This window comes from Xiphophorus couchianus, chromosome 24 (assembly GCF_001444195.1).
Source record: "Xiphophorus couchianus chromosome 24, X_couchianus-1.0, whole genome shotgun sequence".
Classification (NCBI taxonomy): domain Eukaryota; kingdom Metazoa; phylum Chordata; class Actinopteri; order Cyprinodontiformes; family Poeciliidae; genus Xiphophorus; species Xiphophorus couchianus.
Genome location: NC_040251.1, coordinates 18,934,198 through 18,957,490, shown reverse-complemented (window position 1 = coordinate 18,957,490; position 23,293 = coordinate 18,934,198). Strand labels below are relative to the sequence as shown.

At 48.5% G+C, this 23,293-nt stretch overlaps 5 protein-coding genes across 6 annotated transcripts; 3 read left to right on the top strand and 2 right to left on the bottom strand.

The window, feature by feature from the left end:
* Positions 1-56: 56 nt before the first annotated feature.
* arl11 (ADP-ribosylation factor-like 11) lies at positions 57-2,372 on the top strand. Its single transcript, XM_028010770.1, has 5 exons — positions 57-401; positions 1,556-1,621; positions 1,690-1,805; positions 1,875-2,052; positions 2,163-2,372. The coding sequence occupies exons 1-5, from the start codon at positions 372-374 to the stop codon at positions 2,289-2,291; spliced, it is 519 nt and encodes a 172-aa protein (XP_027866571.1). The 5' UTR covers positions 57-371; the 3' UTR covers positions 2,292-2,372.
* On the bottom strand, positions 2,320-5,169 carry ebpl (EBP like). Its single transcript, XM_028010752.1, has 4 exons — positions 4,654-5,169; positions 3,567-3,636; positions 3,105-3,243; positions 2,320-2,721 (listed from the first exon to the last, which is right to left on the bottom strand). Exons 1-4 carry the CDS (start codon positions 4,828-4,830, stop codon positions 2,469-2,471), a joined length of 639 nt encoding a protein of 212 aa, XP_027866553.1. The 5' UTR covers positions 4,831-5,169; the 3' UTR covers positions 2,320-2,468.
* A 113-nt stretch (positions 5,170-5,282) lies between these two features.
* On the bottom strand, positions 5,283-9,566 carry cavin2b (caveolae associated protein 2b). The gene is made up of 6 exons (XM_028010678.1): positions 9,001-9,566; positions 8,536-8,676; positions 8,288-8,389; positions 7,424-7,684; positions 7,197-7,349; positions 5,283-7,111 (listed from the first exon to the last, which is right to left on the bottom strand). The coding sequence occupies exons 1-6, from the start codon at positions 9,226-9,228 to the stop codon at positions 6,722-6,724; spliced, it is 1,275 nt and encodes a 424-aa protein (XP_027866479.1). The 5' UTR covers positions 9,229-9,566; the 3' UTR covers positions 5,283-6,721.
* Positions 9,567-10,254: 688 nt separating this feature from the next.
* Positions 10,255-16,572, top strand: vps16 (VPS16 core subunit of CORVET and HOPS complexes). The gene is made up of 24 exons (XM_028010541.1): positions 10,255-10,633; positions 11,013-11,101; positions 11,312-11,403; positions 11,482-11,610; positions 11,688-11,832; positions 11,903-12,018; positions 12,092-12,214; positions 12,286-12,341; positions 12,463-12,552; positions 12,625-12,796; positions 12,876-13,007; positions 13,618-13,745; positions 14,043-14,078; positions 14,455-14,563; positions 14,652-14,786; positions 14,882-14,990; positions 15,067-15,164; positions 15,321-15,425; positions 15,500-15,577; positions 15,649-15,735; positions 15,806-15,888; positions 15,993-16,089; positions 16,173-16,276; positions 16,348-16,572. Exons 1-24 carry the CDS (start codon positions 10,584-10,586, stop codon positions 16,487-16,489), a joined length of 2,505 nt encoding a protein of 834 aa, XP_027866342.1. The 5' UTR covers positions 10,255-10,583; the 3' UTR covers positions 16,490-16,572.
* A 1,029-nt stretch (positions 16,573-17,601) lies between these two features.
* rgn (regucalcin) lies at positions 17,602-22,025 on the top strand. 2 transcript variants are annotated; one of them, XM_028010707.1, is made up of 8 exons: positions 17,602-17,715; positions 19,189-19,404; positions 19,475-19,657; positions 19,728-19,822; positions 19,908-20,022; positions 20,115-20,246; positions 21,615-21,769; positions 21,845-22,025. In XM_028010707.1, the coding sequence occupies exons 2-8, from the start codon at positions 19,242-19,244 to the stop codon at positions 21,893-21,895; spliced, it is 894 nt and encodes a 297-aa protein (XP_027866508.1). In that variant the 5' UTR covers positions 17,602-17,715; positions 19,189-19,241; the 3' UTR covers positions 21,896-22,025. The 2 variants fall into 2 exon arrangements, with proteins under 2 accessions (XP_027866508.1, XP_027866509.1); XM_028010708.1 differs by lacking the exon at positions 17,602-17,715 and adding an exon at positions 17,739-18,065.
* The last annotated feature ends 1,268 nt before the right edge of the window (positions 22,026-23,293 follow it).

Genomic DNA, 23,293 nt, shown 5'->3' with positions numbered 1-23,293 from the left:
ACACAATGCATGATGCAAATCCGTGAAGCAGTGAGACCGTGAAAGGTGAACCGCGATATGACGATAGTTCACAGTTTTCTCTTCAATGATTCATGGAATGATTATTACAGACGCAGCAGAAAACAGGTTTTCTTTGACAGCCTGATTTCCATATTTATCATCAACATGGCGACACGACTTCCTGCTCAGCCGCTCTCACCTGTTGCTGACTCCTCAGCAGGCCAGGTGTGTCAGAACAGGAATGCAGTCAGATCTGCCTAATGGTCACATGGGCAGCAGCGAGGGCTGCTATTGGCTGTCATTCAGAGAAGGTCGGCTGCACCTGAAGGCCACCAGAGATCCAGTCAGACTGATTCCAGAGCTGCAGAGTGATGGGTCAGGGCAGATCCACCTGCCCTCAGGTGAGTCCCTTATTTTCCTCTCTTTTGCTGACTGTTGGATCCCGTTCTAACCTTCATCTAGGCCAGAACCAGAACCAGCTTCATTAAATGGAGCTGGTTTAATAAACCAGGTGGTTCCATTAAGCTCACCTCTGCTGGTCAGGAGTTAGGAATACCTCAAAGCTCAGGGACACGACCACTTACCGCCTGTCCAGAACCTCTGGGCCCGCTCCACCAGGAGGACCAGACTGATGGACGTTCATCCTTACAGGATGTCAAAGAGAAGACCAGAAGAAGAAAACAAGACCTGAAAGAATCAAACGTTTTGAACGTTTCCTCGTCCGGTTCTGATCCAGAGCTGCTGGAACCCAGAAATGTTTCCAGTCCTGATTTAAAGGAACCAACAGGTTCTGAACATCTCAGGTTTTCAGGGAGTTTGATGGTCCACATTTAATTTACCATTAAAGGAACCAAAGTGCGGTTCAGGGGCCATTTGTGGCCCTTGAAGTAATTTTGCGCGGTCCATTGATCACAAATGAACCGAAGCAGAAAAACACTTATTATTATTTTTGAAGGGCGGGTTTCCAATGACTAATTTATATCTTCTTAACTGCAGCATTGTACGTAGTGTTTTCTTTTATTAGTCATGTTTTGTTTTCAGATCTTAGTAGATCACAAACATCCAGAGACTCTCTACTCAGAACCAGACGTGGCTGAAAACACAAAAAGTTTTTCAATTCAATTCTTTCATTCATTGCAGAGAATCGACTAAAAACATTTCTTTCCTTTAATACAGCCAACGTCTGAGACTTTGTTTTGTTCTTGATGCCACCAGCATATCTTAACTAAGGTGAAAGGTTGAGTAGCTACAGCCTTTCCTCTGCCTACATCACCCATAATGCTTTGTGGTTCTGGATCTGATGTCTATTGTGATATTTATTGTTATTGATTAATTATCCAGCTCTGATAGTTCACAGAGGAACAGTTCTTCTTCTCCTTTTCTTTCCAATTGATAAACCATCTCATGATCCTGAAAGGTGGAACTCCTCTGGTTCTGGTTCTGGTTCTGGTCTAAATCTCCTCTGGGATCCAGACTAGAAGACTTTAGCCATCTGGATTTCTTCAGCACCAGAACCAGCTGAGTGTTAACCTGAAGCCTGTCCTCCTCTGTCCAGGTGTTGATCATGGGTCTGGACTCTGCGGGGAAGTCCACCCTGTTGGCCCAGATCCTGACCGGACAGGTGAGTGTCAGAACACTGTGAGGGTCAGCAGCCCTCAGGTGTTCTCATGAAACTGTTTACCTTCTCAGACGGTCAACACCTCGCCGACCGTGGGCTTCAACGTGGGAACGCTGGAGCTGAACAAGCAGTCGTCTCTGACGTTGTGGGACATTGGTGGACAGAAGAGCATGAGACAAAACTGGCAGTGAGTAAACAACACCCGGTAGGTGTGTCGCCCTGGCAACCGGCCAAAGGAATAACGGATGTCCTGCAGGTACTACCTGGACGAGTGCAAGGCGTTGGTGTTCGTGGTGGACAGCACCGATGCGGGTCGCATGCCAGAGGCGCAGAAAGCTCTGAAGAGCATCCTGAGCGACGAGAGGCTGCGGGGAGTTCCTCTGATGGTTCTGGCCAACAAGAAGGATCTGCCCAACAGCATGACCATACGGGAGGTAGGGACACTTCAGACGGCGGACACTGAGATCATCAACAGAACTAAGAGGATAAATCAGGATTCAGTCGTTTAGGTCCCTGAAAATAAAGAGTCTAATCTTCTCCTCAGGTGTCCAACAAGTTGAACCTGAACAGTTTCACAGACAGAGTGTGGGAGATCCAGGCCTGCAGCGCCACCCAGGGGCTGGGGCTGCAACAGGCCTTCCTGACGGTCAACAAACTGATCAAGAGGAGCTGAGAGGAAATCCACATCTACAGACAGAAATTCGTTTAACCTCAGGATTTTATTTATACAGATTAATAAAAGTTTTAGTGATGATCCAGCTGTGATTTGTTCCTTCCTGCTACAAAATAATTTCTGTCACCAGTCTGAGAAAACGATGAGCTCAAACAGTGAAAGGCTGTAGATCATCGTCTACAGCTTCTTCTTCTTCTGGGCCGTCCTTCTGTCTTCTTTCACTGCATGAAGACTCTGGAGACACAACCAGGACTGGACCAGGAGCAGAACCGGGACCAGGACCCAGAGTCCATTAAAGAAGACCAGGTAGACCCACAGGTAGAGCGGGTTGGACGTGTCCAGGTGAGGACTGCCCAGCAGCCAATCAGGACAGAAGGTCATCCAGCCGCCGTACAGCTCGCACACGCTCAGTGTGATCTGCAGGAAGTGTCTGAAACACGTTTCAGGGTCAGTACATGTCCATCACTACGAGCTGATACAGGTCCTCATGTGGCCGACTGGTCAGAATCAGACTGATTTAACGGCCCAGTTAAGATCATGTGGTTGACCCACATGAAGCATTAAGAATAAAAACTGGATGAAAAGGAAACAGAATAGACGTCAACATGGTAAAATCTGATAATAAAATGTTTCAGGGCTCAATTTAATCTGAAAACCAAAGAATAAAAACCAGTCTAACAGGTTTTAGCAGCACTGGATGTACTGTAGTAGTACCTGTGGTACTTCATTAGCATACTCTGCAGTACTTTGATTCTATACCTTGTAACATGTAATACCTGAGTTGTATGGGTAGTGCATTTTGTACTTTATTACCTGTAGTACTTGTCACTGAGCACTGCATGTATCAGCAGCAGAGCTAGCAGAGAGTCCAGAACCACCGTCAGAATCTCCAGGGAGACGATGTTTGGATCAGAAACCAACCAGCGACTGTCTGCTTTACCGTACTCCTTCCCTACAGGTGAGACAGGTATTTATCCAGAGCAGAGCTGACACAATGTTAAACCATGCAAAAAACCTTCAAGTATGTTGAAGGACTGAAAAACTGATTCAGATGTAAAATAATACTCTTCAGTCTCCAGAACGAGCATTGGTACTGTAGAGTAAGACAGAAGGTGATGAAGGGCCTTCGATGTTTGTCTGGATTCAGGTCAGAGGCAGCTCTCTGATTGGTTGATGGGTGAAGCTTAGAAACACTAAAGATGCCATTTGCTGCTATGTGTGAGTAACAATATGACACAGAAATACAAAGCAGTACAAGACAGTAACAAAACTCACAGAGTTCAGCCAGAGGACCTTCAGATGTCTCCACTGTCCCAACCAGAGACATGTAAACAAACGGACCCTCCTGAGGACAAAAGGGACAGTCAGCCTGGACAAAGGCAGCTGCACTAACCCAACACTGATGAAGAGACGACTGTCTGATCCTTCAGGACAAGATAGAGTAGCTTTTACCCAACAATCGATTTAGAGATGCTGTTTTAATATTTGATGTTCAGTCCAGATGTTTCTGTCCAGCTGAACAGTGTGGCACAAAAAAACCAAAAGATCAATGGGTGTTTTCACACTTGATAGTTCGGTAGCCTCTGTTTGATTAGAGACCAAAACAACAACATTTGTTACATTTTTAGTTGCTGCAGTTCTCTTTCTCAAACCAACCAAACTTTGAAAAACCTGTTCCCCTCCTGGCCTGTGGGGGCGCTGCACCAAAAACCACTAAAGAGAACCACACAGAAACGTCTGAAGAAGACACTGAGCGCAACTTCCTTCTTCATCAAATTTAAACAAAAATGGAGTTGTGTCATATTTTAGCTGTTGGAGGATTTTTCCTTTTTCTTTGGCTAAAAACCACAAGATTTTCTCCCGCTAGCGCTATGCTAACTCATTTGATTTGTTTTTATTTACCCATAATACCCTGCACTGTAGTCTACTTCCTGCTTTGGAGTGGTCTCCCGTCTGCTTGGCGTTCATATAGGCATTTTCAACTGAACTCATACTGAAGTTTGGAGGACCAGAGTTTGATTACGCGTTCACACCGCCCCAAACAAACCAGACTTTCTAGGCAAATGGACTGGAGTTGGATTAAAGTGAACTAAACCAGGGTTGGTGTGAATGAACCCTAAATATCTGGAAAACAGTGAAATCTTCAAAAGCAGTCCAGAAACCCATAAAACAAAACGAACAACACAAGTACAGTACTGTGGCGTCAGTGGAGGAAGACAAGAAGAACCCAAAGAATAGTAAACATTGATCCCAAGTAGAGGACAATACTTAGACAGTTCAAAGGTCAGTTCCTGAAGTGGTGGAGGAAGGATGACACTCAGAGCTAACAGCAGAAAGTGGCTAAACGAGAAGAAACTCCTACCAGCGTCAGGTGGACGATGACATCATAGAACAGCCACAGCAGGATCCACCAGTCCGTCTTGGAGCTCCGCCCACCATACCTGTGTGTGAGGAGGGCAGCCACCAGCAGCTGGAGGCTGCAGCCCAGCAGAGACAACACAGAGACGAGAGAGAGCGTGGGGGGAACCTCAGAGTCCATGGTACCGGAACCACACTGAGTACTTCACAGGAAATACTCAGTACCTTGTAAGCTGCACAAATACTTCAGTTCAGTTGGACCTTCTAATCTTACTGTGCAGGGACTGGACCCAATTCTGGACCGTCCCACTCACTCTGATTGGTCCTTCTGTTTGATATCACCAACCCTGTTCTGTCATTGGCTGCTGAGGAGACCACCCCACTTCCTGTCTCTCCCACATGAGGGCCGTGAACCAAACACAGACTAAAACCAGACCTAGAGTTTCTCCACATAGACGCTCAGATCTACCTGGTTCTGGTTGATCACAGATGTTCCTCTGATTCTGACAACATGACAACGGTTCCAGAACATCAGAGACAGGAAACACTCGTGTGTGTGTGTGTGTGTGTGTGTGTGTGATAGTTTATTGACTACAGAGTTTTGTGGGAAAAAAGAATTTATACAAGCATTGATAAGGTGAAATGCACCATGATGTTTATTATCTGGTGAGGAAAGAGTGTCCTCTGACCTACAGAGTTAAAACTTTTATAGCAGAGAACAGAAAAAGTGTAACAATATTTACAACAATCTATCAGCAGGTGGCCTTCAGAGAGGCAAAGCAGCTCAGAAGCAAAACTAAAGACATAAACCACGATTCAGACAGTCTGGAAACTTTAGGACAAGAAATGTTCCATCAACACCTGAGATGAGATGCAGAAGGAAATAATCTTTGGCAGAACAAACAAAAAATGACCCATTTTAGATCAATCAATCAGTTGGAATCACAAAGGTTATCAATAATGTGACATTATGACTTTCTCTAGAATATCAACAGAACCACTGAAAACTGGTGAATGGAAAATCAGGAGTATGATGAATCTGAAGCAGGACTTCTGTACTCAGGATCTGGACAACAAACACTGGTGGAACATGAGGAGAAGGAGGGACGACGACTCAACGGTAAGGCAGAGAGCATTATGGGAGCACTGGGGAGACACTGGAACGTTGTTGAAAGTCTGGCAGAGACTTTCAGGAGCTGTGACAGAATGTTGCGGAAACTTCTAGAGAAATGCAAGGAATACAGAGAAAACTCCTTGGAATGTCAAAACATTAAAAAAAACTTGGATCATCCGCAGAGGGTGTTCCTCTAGGAACATCATAGAACAATGAATGAGACCTGGTCAGACTGGAGATCATCAGAAGAACCTCTGAGAGACGGGGTTCAGTTATCAGGACACATTTAAAAAGGTTGGGATGTTTGAGGAACTCTGGAAAATATGAAACAAGGACCACTGAAGGGTTTTGATTTGATTCCAATGGGTTTGAATCAAACACACTGGATGGATTCTCACAGGAACCTGCAGATTCAGCGTCTACTCTTAGGGAGGACGGAAACCCTGGAGGTTCCTGAGCCCAGTCTGCCCTCAAGGTCCCCTGGTTTCATGATCCACAAGCTTCTTGGTCTGGTTGGACCAAACAGTTCTCATGGTTTGCTGGTGGAAATGAAATAAAATGATAAAATGAGAAGAATGGCTGAAGTCCAGACACTGATAGGAACCTTGGATCCCAACATGCATACCATCAGGTTTCACATAGGAAGAATTCAAGATGATTTTCATCATGTAGACTTCAAACCTGTGAGAACATCAGGGCTTATCAGGTCTGATCATCTATGATCAAATAAATCTGACGCAGGTTCTGCCCTCTGATGGTGGTTTGATCTCTGAGAGGCCCAAGGTTTATCAGAGGAGAAGGTTGGAAAAGTTTTGGAAGAATGTGATTGTTGACATTTCATGAAAAGTTTGAGGAATAAAGCAGAATACCTTTTGGTAGTTCCTGAGTGGAACTGAGTGGAGTTCCTTTAGAAAGGTCTGGACCCTCTGATTGGTCTGATCTAACCCTCATGTTCTGCTTAGGACTCCTCCTCCTCCTTCTCCTCCTTCTCCTCTGCTCCGTCCTCCTGAGGGAGGGTGGAGGACAGAGCGTACGCTTCACTGAGTCCCTCAGAGACCACCGACACGTCAGCCTCCACCACCAGTGAACCCTTCTTCACCTCCTCCCTCACTTCCTCCACAATCTCCAGCTCCTTCTCCACTTCCTCCCTGACCTCCACTACCGCTTCCACCTGGTCTTGGAGCACCCCCTGCTGGTCATTAGGGGCCAGCTGGGCGTGGACCTCAGTGAAGGGGAGCTCCAGCTCAGCGGCGCCTGGTGAGGGCAGCTGGATGTCGGCCTCGGCTGTGAGGGACTCCCTGGTCTGGCCTGAGGCCTCCGGAGGCTGAGAGTCTGAGCTGCTGCGAGACTGAAGGATAGAAGAACATCTTTAGTCTGAACTGAGACTTTCGAAGCCTGTCTGATGATCCAGTGACCAGCGCGAGTCTCTGTACCTTCTTGATGCCAAAGGTCAGAGGGGAGACCTTCAGGCTGGCGGTTCTCTGCTTGATCTTTTCCCGTTGTTCTGCTGAAACGATCTTTGTCCCGATCTTGTTCATCTTCTTCTCGATGTTTTGTCTGGAAAAGGCTTTCTTCAGGCTGTCCACCTACAGAGAGACAGAGACAATGACGTCTGTCTGACTGATCAAAAACCTGGAGGTCTGCTCCCTGTGGTTCCTACCTTCTTCAGGCTGGACCGTTTCAGTTTGTCCGCTCTGGACTTATCCATGCTGTCCACATCCTGAGGCCACGGCTCCTCTTCGTCCATGTCGGCCTCCAGACCAACGTCTTCGTCAGACGACAGGTCGATGGTCTGGAAGCCCCCGTCCTGCCTGCCGTCGCTGACACCCGGAGCAGACGGCTCGCCTTCCTCCAGGATCTCATCCCGAGGAAACGGAGGAGGCTCCTTCACGAAAACATTGGTCGGGATCTCGTTTTCCTCCTGCAACAGAGCAAGGCATCGGATCAGAACCGGACAGTAACAGGGAGACACAAGGAAACCACAATACACACATTGACCCAAAGACAGAGGAATGTTCAGATTGGGTTCTGGAAATGTTTTGGAAGGATTGTAGGAATCAATCAATCAACCAGGTTTACTTTGGGTGCCAATTTCAGCAACATGGCAGTTCGAAGTGCTTTCTATTAGGAAAACATTAAAACATCAAACACAACAGCGTCAGGTGACAGAAGGCTGACTTTGTAGCTGCCTTTATGTGTTTCTGAATGTTCTGGTCAGATTATTAGTTTCTACCTGTCATAACTGGAGCTGCGTGCTGGAATGTTCTAATGTTCTGGGAATGTTGCGTGTTGCTGACAGGAGAGGAGTTGACCTTCCGCCTCGTCCACACACAGCTGGACCAGCAAGTTGTGGTTTCAGCTCATAACAACTCTGTTACCATGACAACCACAGCCCCCTCTGAAGATTTTCCAGGTCGGCTCCCACAGCAGCTCATATCCAAATAAGGTTAGTGGCTGAAGAACAGCCAGGCAGCCCTCCGTGGGACCACATTTCCCAGCATGCATCTGATGACTTTACACCTACCTGGAAGATGAGCACCTTGAAGTTGTTCCTGCTGATCAGGTGGGCGTGGTTCGCCTCCAGCTTCCTGACCTGGGCGCCCTGACGCTCCATCCTCTCCCGGACCTGCAGAGACACGACATGGAGGACATGGAGGACATGGAGGACATGGAGGACATTGGGGACATGGAGGACATGGAGGACATGGGGGACATGGGGGACATTAAGGACGGTCCGCCAGGTGCTCCAGGTGTGCCGGTGCGTTCACTGACCTCCTTCATGGTCACGGACAGCTTGCGGCTCTTGTCCAGCAGCTTGCTGACGGTGTTGGACGTGTGGCTGTGACTCTTGGACAGCCGGGTCATGTCCGCCTGGATCCCTCTGACCACACCCTCCATCTGGACCTGGTGCATCTGAAACACACCCAGAACCGGGTCACCCCAGAACCCAGAGTACAGACAAAACCCTCTCAGTCATCGGAGACCCGCTGACAGCTGCGGTTCTGCAGAAGGTCCAGTCCGTTCCTGAGGTGGTACCGACGTCTTAACTCGGCTCCGCACCAACAGGAAGTGGCGTCCACATTCCTGAGGAGGAACGCTGAGCACTCGGAGGGTGTGTCAGAACATGGAGCAGAACCACAACCCGGGTCTGACCCAGATGTTCCTCCACCTTCAGGTTTGGTTCCGGTTTAATCAGCTGCTCTAACTGGACTCTGGACCCTGAACCCGTCCACTCACCTCCATCTTGTTCTGGTTGTCCTGCACGGCGTCCAGCATGTTGACCAGCTTGTCGAGCAGAGTCAGAACCGTGATGGCGTTGACTGGACCCTGACCCAGCTTCTCCGGGTCGAAGGCAGCAGAACCAGAGGCCTGCTCCTCGCCCTGTGAGTCCAGGTTCAGGTTCAGGTCCGGAGCGTCGGCGGGGACCATCAGGTCCTGGTCCTGGTGGGACTCGGTGGTCACCATGTCGACGGAGGTGTAAGCAGAGTCTCCTGCAGTGGAGAAAACACCCAAACTGTGTTCGCCTGCAGTCAGAGCGCTGCGCTCTGATTGGCTGCTGGGAGGGAAACTTTCCAGATAACTTCCCTCTGTGGAAACGTCCACACCTTTAACCCCTTCCCTGCTGCCGCCGGGACCGACCCGAGACACACTGAGGACACCAGATCTGTTCACACAGCTTTCACCCACAGGGACGTCTGGACCGGACAACTGGACCAGAACCCATAACCAGAACCCTCTGACAGCAACAGGTTTCAGCTCTGCTGCCCCTCAAAGGGTTAAACTCTCTTTCTGCCCTCAGCCTGGAGCTCAGTCTCTCCACCACATCCAGGGGGGAGGGGGCAGTTACCATGGAGACGGGGCAGGAGAGAGAGCCAGTGAGCGCCAGTGTCTCTCGCTCGCCCATGTTTTTCAGATGAAGTCATCTGGAAGGAAAACTGCAGCTTTCCTCCCATTGTGTTCGAACTGGAACTCCAGAGTCCAGAGGGAAACCGGCCCGGTTCCACTGATCCAGAACCGCGTCTGCTTCTGTTGAACTAAAACACAGAGATATTCTTCTATAACTAGTCCTGAGAAAAAACGGCCTATTTAAAGTTCCTCTGTGTGACCCGGTTCCACTGATCCAGAACCTCTCCTGGTTCTGTTAAACTAATACACAGAGATCATTGTTTTATAACCAGAGTCCAGAGGGAAAACAGCTGATTTAAGTTTCCTCTGCTATCACTGTTTCCCTTAGATTTGTTTCTGTAAAGCTGTGAACCACTTCTGCTCTAATGTTTATAATAGTTTTTATAATAAATGTAATAATTCTGGCTAAATGCAAATATTCACAAATGTAACTTGATAAGACACTTTATGTTCCTCTTTTTCTTATGTAAACATAAAATCAACATCAGAAACAATTCATATTTAATAGTTTCTATGTTTTTATCTCCTGTTTGTTTCTATTGAGGTTGTCTTCTGTCTACTTCCTGTTTGTTCAATAAAGTTTCTGAAAAAAATGTGAGCGCATGCGCAGAAGTAAGCCTTAGTTAGTAAACACAAGTCATCTGATTTATGGATGTAATAAGTGATTAAAGAAGGGTCAGGGGTCAGAGGTCAGCTTAGGTTTATGTTTTAGGGTTTCAGAGGAAATAAAAGTGACTCGGTTCTGGAAGTGATTCGGTTCTGACAACGGTGGCTCCTCCGTCCTGGAGGCTCAGGTCAGCTGACCCACAGCCCGTCTGTGCTGCCGAACCCCTGCCTCATCCTGCGGTTCGGTTCTGGTCAGACGGCAGAACCGGCTCCTCTGCGCGGACCCAGACCTCATCATCCTCCTCAGCATGGCCTTCATCACCGCTAACTGGAACCCGCTGGGAGACACATTCTACCGGTCAGTACCACACACACCTGGCGCGCAAAACCTGGGGCTCCGCTCTGCAGCTGGGTCCGAACCTGCTGGGTCAGAACCTGCTCTGTTTACAGAACTGTTTTGGTCAGTCATATTAGTCACATGACTAAAACTGAAGCTAAAGCTAGCTTCCGCCACACAGCACACCTGTTCCCCTTCCTCTCCAGGTGAGTTCTTGTGGACCCAGACTAGAGCCGAAGGAACCATCGGATGTCTGGCTGCCAGGATCCGGGTTCGGACCGGTTCTGTTTGTCACAGAGACCCGGTTACCTGGAAAGAGCTGAAACCTGAGCAGAAATGAACAGAGTCTGGTCGGTTCTGCTGGTTCTGGTGTTTAGCTGTCCCGGTTCTGTCTCTGCAGGAAGGCGGAACTCTATGAGATGTTCTGGAGCCTCCGGGACGGACTGGGGGACAGTCTGGTGGCAGCAGCTCCGTATGGAGGCCCAATCGGTGGGTTCTGGTTCTGGTGGTCAACCTGGACTCAGTCACTTTATTCAGTCGCCATGGCAACCGCTATGTGGAGACAAGGAGCCTGGTGGTCAATGAGGTTCCTTTATCTCAGCCAGGCTTCATGTCTTCACAGTCTGTTACCATGGTGACATAATAAGAGTTAGGAAGGCCCCCCTCCCCCACTAGTTGTTAAGGTGTTGTTGTGTCCAGCTCTGCTCAGAGAACCGCTCAGACGTTCCCCCAGCACTCGTCCTCAGCTAGAGATCTACTCCGCCTCCGGAGCATCCATCGCCAGCTTCCCTGTAAGGAGACGCGTCCAACACAACACCTGTCCCAGAGTGACCTTGCTCTGTCCCTCACCTGTCTCACCTGTCTTTCAGTGGAAGAGCGGTCCGGTGGTCCACCTGGGCTGGTCCGTCAACGACGAGCTGCTGTGTGTTCAGGAGGACGGGACGGTTCTGATCTACGACCTGTTTGGGTCCTTCAAGAGACACTTCAGCATGGGACAGGCAGGTCCAGTCAGAGACGTCGGTGTGGGACCAGTGTGTGTTTGATCCCGTTAACTGGTTCTGTTTGTCTCAAACAGGAAGTGGTCCAGAGTCAGGTGTTGGAGGCCAAGGTGTTCCACTCGCCGTATGGAACAGGCGTCGCCATAGTAACGGGTTCCTCCCGCTTCACCTTGGCAACCAATATTGAGGACCTGAAGCTGCGGCGGCTACCTGAAGTCCCAGGTAATGACGGCTTGAGGACAGCGCATCCAGGCGTCCTCTTCCCGTCCCCCACCTGTTTCTGTCCCCTCAGGTCTCCAGGGCCAGCCGTCCTGCTGGGCCGTCCTCACTCAGGACAGACAGACCAAAGTCCTGGTGTCCAGTGGACCTGAACTCTATGTCCTGGACAACACGTCCTGCACGGCTGTGGTAGGTTCTCTGCTCCTCAGACAGACAGGTGAGCTGAGGACTCTCACCTGTCTCACCACCTGTCTGTCCTCAGTATCCTCCAGGTCTCAGTCCTCAGGCTGGCAGCATCGTCCACATGTCTGTCTCCTTCAGCTACAAATACCTGGCTCTGTTCACCGAGACGGGGCGGCTGTGGACCGGCTTGTCCAACTTACAGGTGAGCAGGCTGCTCTGTCAGGGGGCGGGGCCACACCTGTGTGGGGTCTGACAGGTTTCTGCTGTCTGCAGGAGAGACTGAGTGAGATGGACACCAAGCAGGCAGCTACACCCAAACAGATGGTCTGGTACGTTGACCTTTGAACCTGTCCACCAGCCTGACCCCTTTGGACCTGTCTACCAGTTGAGCTCTCTACCTCTGCAACTACCTGTGTGTCTGTTGACCTTTGAACCTGTCTACCTGTCCAGGTGCCGCAGGCCGAGGTCCCAGCAGCCCTCGGTGGTGTTGATGTGGGACCGGCTCCTCCTGGTGGTGGGATCTTGCAATGACACCATCCAGTATCCTTGACCTGAGCTCAGACTGGACCCAGGGCAGGTTGTTAGTGTGGTTGACCCTTGACCCTGAGCCAGGTTCCCCCTGGAGGACCAGTCGGTGCTGGTGGGCGAACTGGACGGGGTTCGGATCATCGGCTCCATCAGCCAGGAGCTGCTGCAGGAGGTTCCTCTGGTCTGCCAGGACATCTTTAAGATCGCCTCCATGGCTCCTGGAGCGCTGCTGCTGGAGGCCCACCGGGAGTACGAGGTATACTGGTCACACTGGGAGCTCTGGGGCTGCTGCTGGCGACCCAGACCTGTGGTTCTGATCCCTCCCGTCTGAGCAGAAGTCCAGTCAGAAGGCGGACGAGTACCTGAGGGAGATCAAGGAGCAGAACGTCCTGGGAGATGCCGTCCGGCAGTGTGTAGAGGCGGCCGCTCACGAGTACGACCCCGACACCCAGAAGGCCCTGATGAGGGTGAGGTCACCAGAACCAGAACCAGAACCACAGAACCATCCAATCACAGAAGCTGAGAACAGATCAATGTCAGATGAGTTTATGACTTTCTCCATCTGAACAGAAACAAAACTGAAGTTATCTTTGGATCTAAAGAGTTCTAGATCTAGAGTTATAGATCTAGAGTTATAGATCTAGAGTCGACTTACAGCTTCAGTTATTCCAGCTGGAAACTGTAGATCAGGCCGACCTTTGACCTGAACCTTCAGAGTCACATGAAGACGGTTCCAAAGTCAGCCTTCTGTCACCTGAATAACCTTTAAAATCCTGATGTTAGTTTATAAATCACTGAACGTCTTAGAACCAAAATACTTTAAACATCTGGAGAAGCAGCATTAAGCTGGAACAAACTTCTAGAAAACTTCCAAACAGCTGAAACACAGAGTTCCTTTAAATCCAGAGTAAACCTGGTTAGAGCTGCTAATGAAACATAATGAAACATTAATCAACATATTTAGATCACTTTGATGATGACACTCTACAAAATGTAACGTTACAGTCTCACTGCTGCTGAAACAATCTATTCACATGATTGATTGATTGATTGACCGATGCGGTGTCTCTCCACCAGGCGGCGTCCTTCGGGAAGTGCTTCCTGACGGAGTTCAGCCCGGATCAGTTCGTGACGACCTGCAGGGAGCTGCGGGTTCTGAACGCCGTCAGAGAGAGCAGCGTGGGGATGCCGCTCACACACACTCAGTATCCTGCCCTGGTGCATCATGGGAGGTGGAGTTCTGGGGAGAGGCTGCATTTCTCTGCATCTTTATTTTCAAATTTCTTTTAAATGCAGAATTTAAATCCTTTTATTTGTGAGATTTTTCCATAAACTGACGTCTGTCCATCGTTCTGGAGCTAAAGTTCCTTTTTTCAAATCTGTTTTGAATATTGTTTTTGTTTTAATCAGTTTTTGTTTCTATTTCCTTTAGTTTGGATATTTAAACTTTTCCTTGGTTCATATTAGATATATGTGAGATGCTCTTTAACCTCTGACCTCAGATTTAAACAGATGACCCTTCAGGTCCTGATAGACAGGTGAGTCCCTTCCCCCACTTGTTGCCAGGTTGGCGTGTTGTTAAAACTTGAGCGTTACTGTGTGACAGAAAAGCACAAAACCTTTAATGAGATGAATATTCACTGAACCGCACAGCATTCTGGGGGATGTAGGCAAAGGAAAGGTTTAGCCGTTAAGCTAGGTTGGTGGAATCAACTAACTCACTTGCTCTTTAGTTGCCTAGCAACAACCTGCTGAGTCACAGCAGCATATTAAGGTTAAACCACTGTTTATTAAAACTGATTAAAAATAAAAAACAGCAGAGAGGAGAGAAAACTGGATAAAGGTCTGGCAACCCTGTCCCCCTCCTGACCCACGTCCAGCTCGTCCCCCTCAGTGTCTCCTGTTGTCCCTCAGGCTGGTCTACCGGCAGTTCTACCCTCTGGCCATCGAGGTCTGTCGATACCTGAAGATCCCAGACTACCAGGGAGTCAGTCGAGTCCTGAAGCATTGGGCCTCCTGCAAGGTAACACCGCCTGTCTCCGAATGTCCTCACCTGTCTAAAACTGTCTCCAACTGTCCCCTCACGTGTGTGTGTGGGTGTGTGTGTCCAGGTGCAGCAGAAGGACTTGACCGACGAGGCCATAGCCCGAGCCGTCTGCGCCAAGGTGGGAGACTCACCTGGAGTTTCGTACTCAGACGTCGCAGCTAAAGCATATGAATGTGGACGACCAGAACTCGCCATCAAGGTACGCTGCTGCTGCTGCTGCTCTGTAGGGTTCACACCTCAGCGTCCTCTTCATGCCGTCTGTAGTAACGTGTCGGTTCCTTCCTCTGCCTGCAGCTGCTGGACTTCGAGGCCCGGTCCGGAGAGCAGGTTCCTCTGCTGCTGAAGATGAAGAGGAGCCAGCTGGCTCTCAGTAAAGCCGTGGAGAGCGGCGACACCGACCTGGGTGAGTCTGCAGGCTCCGCCCCCAGCCGCCCGCCAGGTGAGCACGCTGACCTGTGTGTGTGTGTGTGTGTGCCCAGTTTACACAGTGGTGACGTACCTGAAGAACGAGATGAACAGAGGAGATTTCTTCATGACCCTGAGGAACCAGCCGGTGGCGCTCAGCCTCTACAGACAGGTGAGGTCAAAGGTCATGACAGGGAGGCATAACCATCTGAAAGCCAAAAAATCTCCCAGAATCACTAAATCTGTTCTAGAAATATAAACAAAGTCCAGGCAGGTGTTTCCTGTTGGTTACCATGGAGACGAGTGACCGTGTCCTCCGTGTCTCCAGTTCTGCAAACTGCAGGAGCCTCAGACGCTGAAGGACCTGTTCAACCAGGACGACGACCACCAGGAGCTCGGCAACTTCTACGTGACGTCCAGCTACAGGGACAAGGTGAGCTGCTCCCACCTGGACAGGTAAGTGGACGGCTGTCCACGTCCTCACCTGTCCCTGCTGTCTTTGTCCAGAGGCTGGAGGGCCGGCTGGCGCAGCTGCAGAGCGCCGTGGACGAGTACAACAAGGCCAAAAACGACTTCGCTGCCAAGGTAACGGTCTCACCTGTCCACCAGGTGTGTCCACCAGGTGTGGACGGTCTCTGATGTCTCCTGTCCTTCAGGCCACGGAGGAGGAAATGCGTCTTCTTCGTTTCCAAAGGAAGCTGGATGACGAGAAGGGGGCGGGGCTTCTGGGACTCTCCCTGCAGGTATCTGTAAACACAAGTGACCAATCAGAGATGAGCCTGGGGTTACTGAGTGATGTCACTTCCTGTGCAGGCCACCATGGAGGCTCTGATGTCGTTGGGTCTCCACAAGCAAGCAGAGCAGCTCTACAGAGACTTCAGAGTGCCGGACAAAAGGTGTGATGTCACGGCAGGCCGGGCTGTGATTGGCTGGATTGATAGAAATATTTCATTTTGGAGGTGATTCACTTCCTGCCTCACTTCCTGTCTCACCTGTGCAGGTACTGGTGGCTGAAGCTGACGTCTCTGGCTGAGAAGGAGCAGTGGGAGGAGCTAGAGAAGTTCTCCAAGAGCAAGAAGTCTCCTATTGGCTACCTGGTGAGAGAAGCTCCGCCCCTTAACAGCCCCCTTTAACAGTGAACTGCATTTCCCATGATTCCTTGCTGCCTGCCTGCCCTCAGGCCTTCGTGGAGGTTTGCATGAAGAACAACAACAGGCATGAAGCCAAGAAGTACGTCAGCAAGGTCACACCTGAGCAGAAGGTCAAAGCTCACCTGGCCGTGGGGTAAGACCTGTGACATCATCACGCAGCGGAGCCCCGCCCACTGCTCATTCTTCTTCTTCTCTGGCTGTCAGTGACCTGGAGGGGGCAGCGGACGCCGCCATTGAGCGCAGGAATGAGTCTGAGATGGGGGCGGTCCTCTCCAGATGCTCCGCCTCCGACCGGCTGCTGATGGACAAGCTGAACCGGGCCCGGGTCGCCACCGCCAAGAAGTGACCCAAACGCGTCCAAGTCACCGCCCATTCCTGCAGCTAGCAGCGCTAACACAGTCAGCTAAATAAATGCTTCTGTTTCCGACCCGTTGTTCCTATTTGTGGCCTGTTTTACTGGTTTTCTGTTGGCTTCAGATTTGGACTTTGACTAGGCCACTCTATCCCATGAATCTGCTTTGATTGTAACCATCCCATAATGTGTCTGGCTTTATGTTCATCTTCCCACAGCATGATGCTGTCACTAAGTGGTTTGTTTGTAAAGTTACAGTCAAGAATTAACAGCAGCAATTTGGGTTAGTTAGTTAGTTAGTTAGTTAGTTAGTTAGTTAGTTATAAGAGAAAAAAGTGGCTAAACATTCGATTAACCAACCAAATATTTACCTACAAGCTAAAGATAGCGCTCTAAGCTAGCTAAATATTTAGCTTGCTGACAATATATTGAGTTCCAAATTTAATGTTTAGTTCGAAGCTAAATATTTAGCTGCAAACTATTTATTTAACCAACTACATATTTAGTTCCAAACTAAAGGTCGTTATCCAGCTAACTACATATTAGCTAGCTGCGCATTTATTTTGGAGCTAAATATTTAATGAGAAGCTAACCAGTTACCTTTCTAAGCAGCTAGCTAACTACATGTTTAGTCAGGTGCTAATTATTTGTGACTTTAGCATCGGTTCCGTGCTGTTTGCGTGTCCAGGTAGATATCAGTTTCATTTGTTTGTGAATGAGTCAGAAACTTTGTGTTTGGACGGAACCAGACGTTCAGTTCTGAGATATAAACTGGAAACGGACTCCGGGTCAGAACTGACACCTGTAGATGGAGACGCGGCGCCCCCTGCTGGCCTCAGTGATTAATAAATAAGACCAACAGAACCAGTCTGGAACCGAACTTCAGGGATATTTTAGTGTTTTCTGGAGAAAAACCAACTCCTTCGGTTCTGTTCAGCCAGCTGCTGGGTCATGTGACCCCAGGCTCTTTGCTCACAGCAGAACCGAACCCAGACGACCTGAATCTGAGCCCTGATTGGTTGATTAGTAATTCAACCTGGACTGGGTCCAGAACCGAGCGCTGATTTGGGCCCGGGCCAGAGGTGATGGATCAGATCCAGCAGTTTGCTGGACCCAGGGGGCGGTTCGGTTCGGAGTGGGGGCGTGGCCTGGATCAGCAGATATACAAAGGGGTCGGTTCGGCCAGAAGTTCTGCAGCGAACTCCGAAGTTCTGCAGCAGGTAGGTGGTTTCCTTTGGGTCCAGGTGTTCAGGTGCATGACCGACTAGTTCCGAACCGGGGTCAGAGCACCACGTGTAGCTAACCAGCACCAGAGACGAGGTTCTGGACCGGTTCTGAGTCCAGTTCAGTTCTGTAAGACTTCTGCAGAGTTTTATGGTGCGTTCAGGCGCAGCTCGGAAACGGGAGGCACTGGTCAGCCTCGTGTTCTGATCCGACCCGGACCGGCTCAGCTCACATCAACGGGTCCATTTCCGTCTCCTGAAGTTAGAAGCGGAAGGAACGGAACCAGTGAAACTAGAACTGTGTCAGAACCAGAACCCTGGAGCTGGACCACGTCAGAAAGAGCTGAGTCAGCGTCTGGTTAACCTTTAACCTTTCGGATCTGATAGTTCTGCTGTCTGATAGTACCGCAGTACGTCTTATTGGACCGCAGCATTTCAGTCTTCACATGCCGTGTATTTATTTATTATGTATGGAGGGCCAAAAGGGCCAAAATTCAATAAATACTATGAAAAATAAATGTCTCATTAAATAATGTAAAATTGTACATATTTCTAAAAATAAATTACATATTCATTCTTTACTTAGTTTTAAATAAACAGTGAAATAATTCTAGGTATTTTTATCTATTATAAGTCACATCACCCGTACAGCATCCTGTTGTTACTGTAGTACTGAGAGTACTATTAATGTACTACGATAGCGCATTGCAGCCGTTGTAGCTTGAAAAAAAAAAATTACACTTCCGTCAGAAAATTCAGCAATTTTGAAGTTTTAAAAGTCACATTTTTTTAAAAAACTTCAAATATTTTTTTTGAAAAAAGTGAAAATTTATGATCTTGCATTGTCTAAAATTTATGACCTGTAAATTCTCTGAGCTCCAAAAGTAAAAAATGTGCAAAACAACAAACAAAATTTGAAATTAGTCTCAGAAAGTTTCTAGAAAAAATGTGAACATTTTTGAGTAAAATCATAAATTTTCCAAAACTTAAAACTTTTCAAAATCTGCATTTTTTATAAATGTTTTCTACTTTTCAAGCTCAGGAATTTCCTGTTTTATTCTAGAATGTTTTTGAGAAAAAACAAAGGACTTTCTGGTTTCCAGAAGTTGAAAATTTGCTATGAAAAAAAAAGATTAATCTCAGAGATTTTCCACAAAAAGTTTTGAGTTTCAAAAGTTGAGCAATTTTGACTTTTGGAAATTTTTAGATTCTTTTTTCTAGCTCAGAAGTTTTATATAGAAAATTTGAGATTTTTTCTAGACATTCTTGACTTTTGGAGCTCAGAAATTTACTTGTTTTTCTAGAAAATTCTCCGTCTGAAGAAAAATCTGACTAAACTTCTCTTGTTTTATGTCTGGTAATAATAATAATAATACTAAAATTATTTCTATTTGCTAAAAGTCAGAAAACTTAGAGAACATTTTTAGTTTTATTTTCTAGCTGTGAGTCTACCTCTGCTGGTTTCCATAGAAACAGCCTGGTTGGCGCTCCTGCTCAGTGATTGGCTCCAGCAGACAGGTGAGATGTCGTCGGTGAAGGTAGAGTCCGTGGTGAAGGAGCACGCTCAGATCGGCGAGGGGCCGGTGTGGGAGGAGTCAGAGCAGACGCTGCTGTTCATCGACATCACCGGGCAGAAAATCCACCGCTGGAACGCAGCGACCAATCAGATCCAGTCTCTGCAGACAGGTGGGCGTCTCCTCGTCACCTGAGGCCGGCTCACCTGGCCGCTCGTCACAGCTCGGCTCCTCTTCCTCAGCTGACACGGTGGGATTCGCGGTCCCTCGCCGGTCCGGCGGTTACGTCGCAGGCGTGGGCTGCAGCATCGTGGCTGTTGATTGGTCCACTCAGAAGGTGACATCACTGGCCAGCGTCGAAGACGACAAACCAGAGAACCGCCTGAACGACGGGAAGGCCGATCCAATGGGACGGCTGCTGGCAGGTACGGCACACCTGTCGGCTGCTGACTCACCTGGTTACCTGTTACCATGACGATGCTCTTCCTCCCTCAGGTACGATGAGGAGGGACGCTCAGACCGCTCAGGTGAAACCAGGATCTTTGTACCTGATGAAATCTGACCTGTCTGTCACCAAGCTGCTGGGCCAGGTAGGCTCACCTGTTGGCGCCCCCTACAGTCTGTCTGCGTACCTGCAGCCAGTGGGCGGGGCCTCACCTGTCCCTCACCTGGCAGGTGGACATCTCTAACGGGATGGACTGGACTGCGGACCTGAAGACGCTCTTCTACATCGACAGCCTGGCTATGAGCGTCGACGCCTTCGACTACAACTCGGCCTCTGGAAACCTGGGTAACCACGCTTGTAACCACGGCAACGCCTGGACCTTCACCCTCCGTCCGCTTCGCTTCCAAGCTTCCTGTCTGTGTTTGTCCGTCGCCTAGGTAACCGCCGGGTGGTGTACCGGTTGGAGGAGGGGGAGGGCGTTCCCGACGGGATGACACTGGACGCCAACGACCGCCTCTGGGTGGCGTGCTACAATGGAGGACGAGTCCTCAACATCGACCCTGCTACTGGTCAGTCACACTGGGAGGACTGGTTGGACTGGTGTCTTGTCATTTCAACATTTTCTTTATACTTTGAAACAAAAATAACAAAAACTATCGACTGTAGTCGGCACACCCAGGTGGAACTCCTCTGTTTATTATTTAAAATGTTTTTAGTTCATTCAAAAATAAAATGTTTTTCTGTATTTAGCTAAACGTGATGGATGGATGGATGGAAGGATGGATGGAAGGATGGATGGATGGATGAATGGAAGGATGGATGGATGGAAGGATGGATGGATGGATGGAAGGATGGATGGAAGGATGGATGGATGGATGAGGATGGATGGATGGATGGATGGAAGGATGGATGGATGGATGATGGATGGATGGAAGGATGGATGGAAGGATGGATGGATGGATGGAAGGATGGATGGAAGGATGGATGGATGGATGGATGGAAGGATGGATGGAAGGATGGATGGATGGATGGATGGATGGAAGGATGGATGGAAGGATGGATGGATGGATGGATGGAGGATGGATGGAAGGATGGATGGAAGGATGGATGGATGGATGGATGGATGGAAGGATGGATGGATGGATGGAAGGATGGATGGATGGAAGGATGGATGGATGGATGGATGGATGGATGGATGGATGGAAGGATGGATGGAAGGATGGATGGATGGATGGATGGATGGAAGGATGGATGGAAGGATGGATGGATGGATGGATGGATGGATGGATGGATGGATGGATGGAAGGATGGATGGAGGATGGATGGATGGATGGATGGATGGATGGAAGGATGGATGGATGGATGGAAGGATGGATGGATGGAAGGATGGATGGATGGATGGAAGGATGGATGGATGGAAGGATGGATGGATGGATGGATGGATGGATGGAAGGATGGATGGATGGATGGATGGATGGATGGAAGGATGGATGGATGGATGGAAGGATGGATGGATGGAAGGATGGATGGAAGGATGGATGGATGGATGGATGGATGGATGGATGGATGGAAGGATGGATGGAAGGATGGATGGATGGATGGATGGATGGATGGAAGGATGGATGGATGGATGGAAGGATGGATGGATGGAAGGATGGATGGATGGATGGATGGATGGATGTGACCGAGTCCGTTTTCCAGCAGAAACTCCTCAGATTTACCAGATAAAAAGGAAAACTAAATATTCGGGTCAAACAGAACCAGAACCGTTCATCAGGTCAAGCTGTTGGACTTTCAGCCATTAAAGGTTTTCCGAGCGCAGCTTTGATCTTTCCAGTTTACAGCAGATTATTCAGTGACTCAGCAGGAGCCGAACCAGTAAACCCAGTAACACCAGTGGAGTTAACTGGTTAAACTGGCCGTTCCTCTCCTCTCAGGTAAACGCCTGCAGACGGTGTCTCTGCCCGCCACGAAGACCACTTCCTGTTGCTTCGGCGGCCCAGACTACTCTGACCTCTACGTGACCTCGGCCAGCCTGGGTCTGGACCAATCAGAGCTCCAGAGGCAGCCGGCGGCCGGCAACACCTTCAGGGTCAGAGCCCCGCCCCCCGCCCCTCCCTCACCTGTCGGAGGCCTGCTTTGACCTGCGCTGTGTCTGTGTGTGCAGGTGACGGGACTCGGGGTCAAAGGTCGACCATCAAACGCATTCAACGGGTGACCTGCAGGAGGCGGAGTCTTCTGATCTTCTATAAGGCTGCTGATTAATAATCAAACTGGATCAATAAATGATTTTACAGTAATCACCTGTACTCTAATAAAGGCAGAGCTGAGCGCTGTGCATGCTGGGAGTTGTAGTCTCTGACGGCGTGGTGATGCAGAAGGTTTTGTTTTATTTCCACACCGAGTGCAAAATAACAGCAACAACACAGACGGACAGAGAAGCTACAGAACCTTCTAGAAAACGTCTGTACACATAGAAAACTTTGTGCTCTGAACGTTTGGACTGAAAATAACCAAAACCGGGCCGCAGGGGAGGGACAGTGAGATGCTGCAGGAACAGAACCGGTTCTGCTCTGACGACCCGGGTCCAGTTGGTGATTCTTAGTGTTTACATGGATTATACAGCAGCGGGTGCAAACATGCAGCAAACGGCCAAACGAGCTGCAAACGTGTGAATGATTCAAACTGCAAAACAACAAAAATAAATAAAATCAATAAAACTGCATAAAAATAGGAGCGAGAGGAAAAATACCACAAATAGTAAAATTACCAGTGAGTATAAAACTACAATGTCGCATTAGGACCATTGTAGATAAAAATGGAGCAAATTACCACAGAAAAAAATAATATTTTGAGATTATATCTGAAAAATTAGAGAAAAATCAAGGAAATTTCTGACTTTCAAAGGTCAGAAATTTGTTAGGAAAAAAATGTAAAATTTGAACTCCAAAAGTTAAAAATTTTCTAGAAAAGAAACTGAAATCTGTAGATCATCAGAAATTTTCTAGAAAAAATTTAAAAGTAAAATTTCGGCTTTTGAAAATCAAGTTTTTTCTAGAAAATTTCTGAGATTAACATAAACATTTCTGAGTTTTTGGCAGGAATTTATATTCAGTTTTTATTATTTATAAGTACACTGTGGTGTAAAACTTGCTCCAGGAAAACAAAAGTCCTCCTGACCACTAGGGGGAGTCGACCAACAAATCAAACGGAGCCAGTAAAAACGGGACGTCAATAGGAAACTTGGTAGAAAACGTTTCGCTATACTTCCTTTCTTTTCAGTTTTATTGAACTGTAGCATATTTCGTCAGACTCCCTCTAGTGGTCTGGAGGAATTCTGCTTCTAGGATTTTTTCCTTTTGCCTCCTGTGGTTGCAGCGTTTTTCTGTTGCATTTTTCTTTTTTGCATGTTTCCTGTTTACAGCTTGTTTCGCCGTTTGTTGGGTCCAAAGTACAGAAACCTCCTGGTTCTGTTGTGGCTGCAGCACCTTTTGGACCCACCAGAGGCAGAAACACTGATTTCTGGTCGACGTTCCCGACTCTGCTGAGTCTCAGGTGGATGATCTGAGGAACAGAGGTGATTCTTCAGGAGGAAAGGTCCAGATTAACAGAGTTT

Excerpts from the sequence above, each read along its gene's own strand:
- vps16 (XM_028010541.1), top strand. The coding sequence starts at position 10,584 with ATGGCCTTCATCACCGCTAACTGGAACCCGCTGGGAGACACATTCTAC. Across the intron at positions 12,019-12,091 it reads ACACGTCCTGCACGGCTGTG|TATCCTCCAGGTCTCAGTCC; the intron begins GTAGGTTCTCTG and ends GTCTGTCCTCAG. Across the intron at positions 12,342-12,462 it reads ACACCCAAACAGATGGTCTG|GTGCCGCAGGCCGAGGTCCC; the intron begins GTACGTTGACCT and ends CTACCTGTCCAG.
- cavin2b (XM_028010678.1), bottom strand. The coding sequence starts at position 9,228 with ATGGTGACCACCGAGTCCCACCAGGACCAGGACCTGATGGTCCCCGCC. Across the intron at positions 7,350-7,423 it reads AACGGTCCAGCCTGAAGAAG|GTGGACAGCCTGAAGAAAGC; the intron begins GTAGGAACCACA and ends GTCTCTCTGTAG. Across the intron at positions 7,112-7,196 it reads TGACCTTTGGCATCAAGAAG|TCTCGCAGCAGCTCAGACTC; the intron begins GTACAGAGACTC and ends TCTATCCTTCAG.
- rgn (XM_028010707.1), top strand. The coding sequence starts at position 19,242 with ATGTCGTCGGTGAAGGTAGAGTCCGTGGTGAAGGAGCACGCTCAGATC. Across the intron at positions 20,023-20,114 it reads CTCGGCCTCTGGAAACCTGG|GTAACCGCCGGGTGGTGTAC; the intron begins GTAACCACGCTT and ends TCCGTCGCCTAG. Across the intron at positions 21,770-21,844 it reads CGGCCGGCAACACCTTCAGG|GTGACGGGACTCGGGGTCAA; the intron begins GTCAGAGCCCCG and ends CTGTGTGTGCAG.
- arl11 (XM_028010770.1), top strand. The coding sequence starts at position 372 with ATGGGTCAGGGCAGATCCACCTGCCCTCAG. Across the intron at positions 1,622-1,689 it reads CCCAGATCCTGACCGGACAG|ACGGTCAACACCTCGCCGAC; the intron begins GTGAGTGTCAGA and ends TTACCTTCTCAG. Across the intron at positions 1,806-1,874 it reads AGCATGAGACAAAACTGGCA|GTACTACCTGGACGAGTGCA; the intron begins GTGAGTAAACAA and ends GATGTCCTGCAG.
- ebpl (XM_028010752.1), bottom strand. The coding sequence starts at position 4,830 with ATGGACTCTGAGGTTCCCCCCACGCTCTCTCTCGTCTCTGTGTTGTCT. Across the intron at positions 3,244-3,566 it reads AGGTCCTCTGGCTGAACTCT|GGAAGGAGTACGGTAAAGCA; the intron begins GTGAGTTTTGTT and ends TCTCACCTGTAG. Across the intron at positions 2,722-3,104 it reads CTCAGTGACAAGTACTACAG|ACACTTCCTGCAGATCACAC; the intron begins GTAATAAAGTAC and ends AACGTGTTTCAG.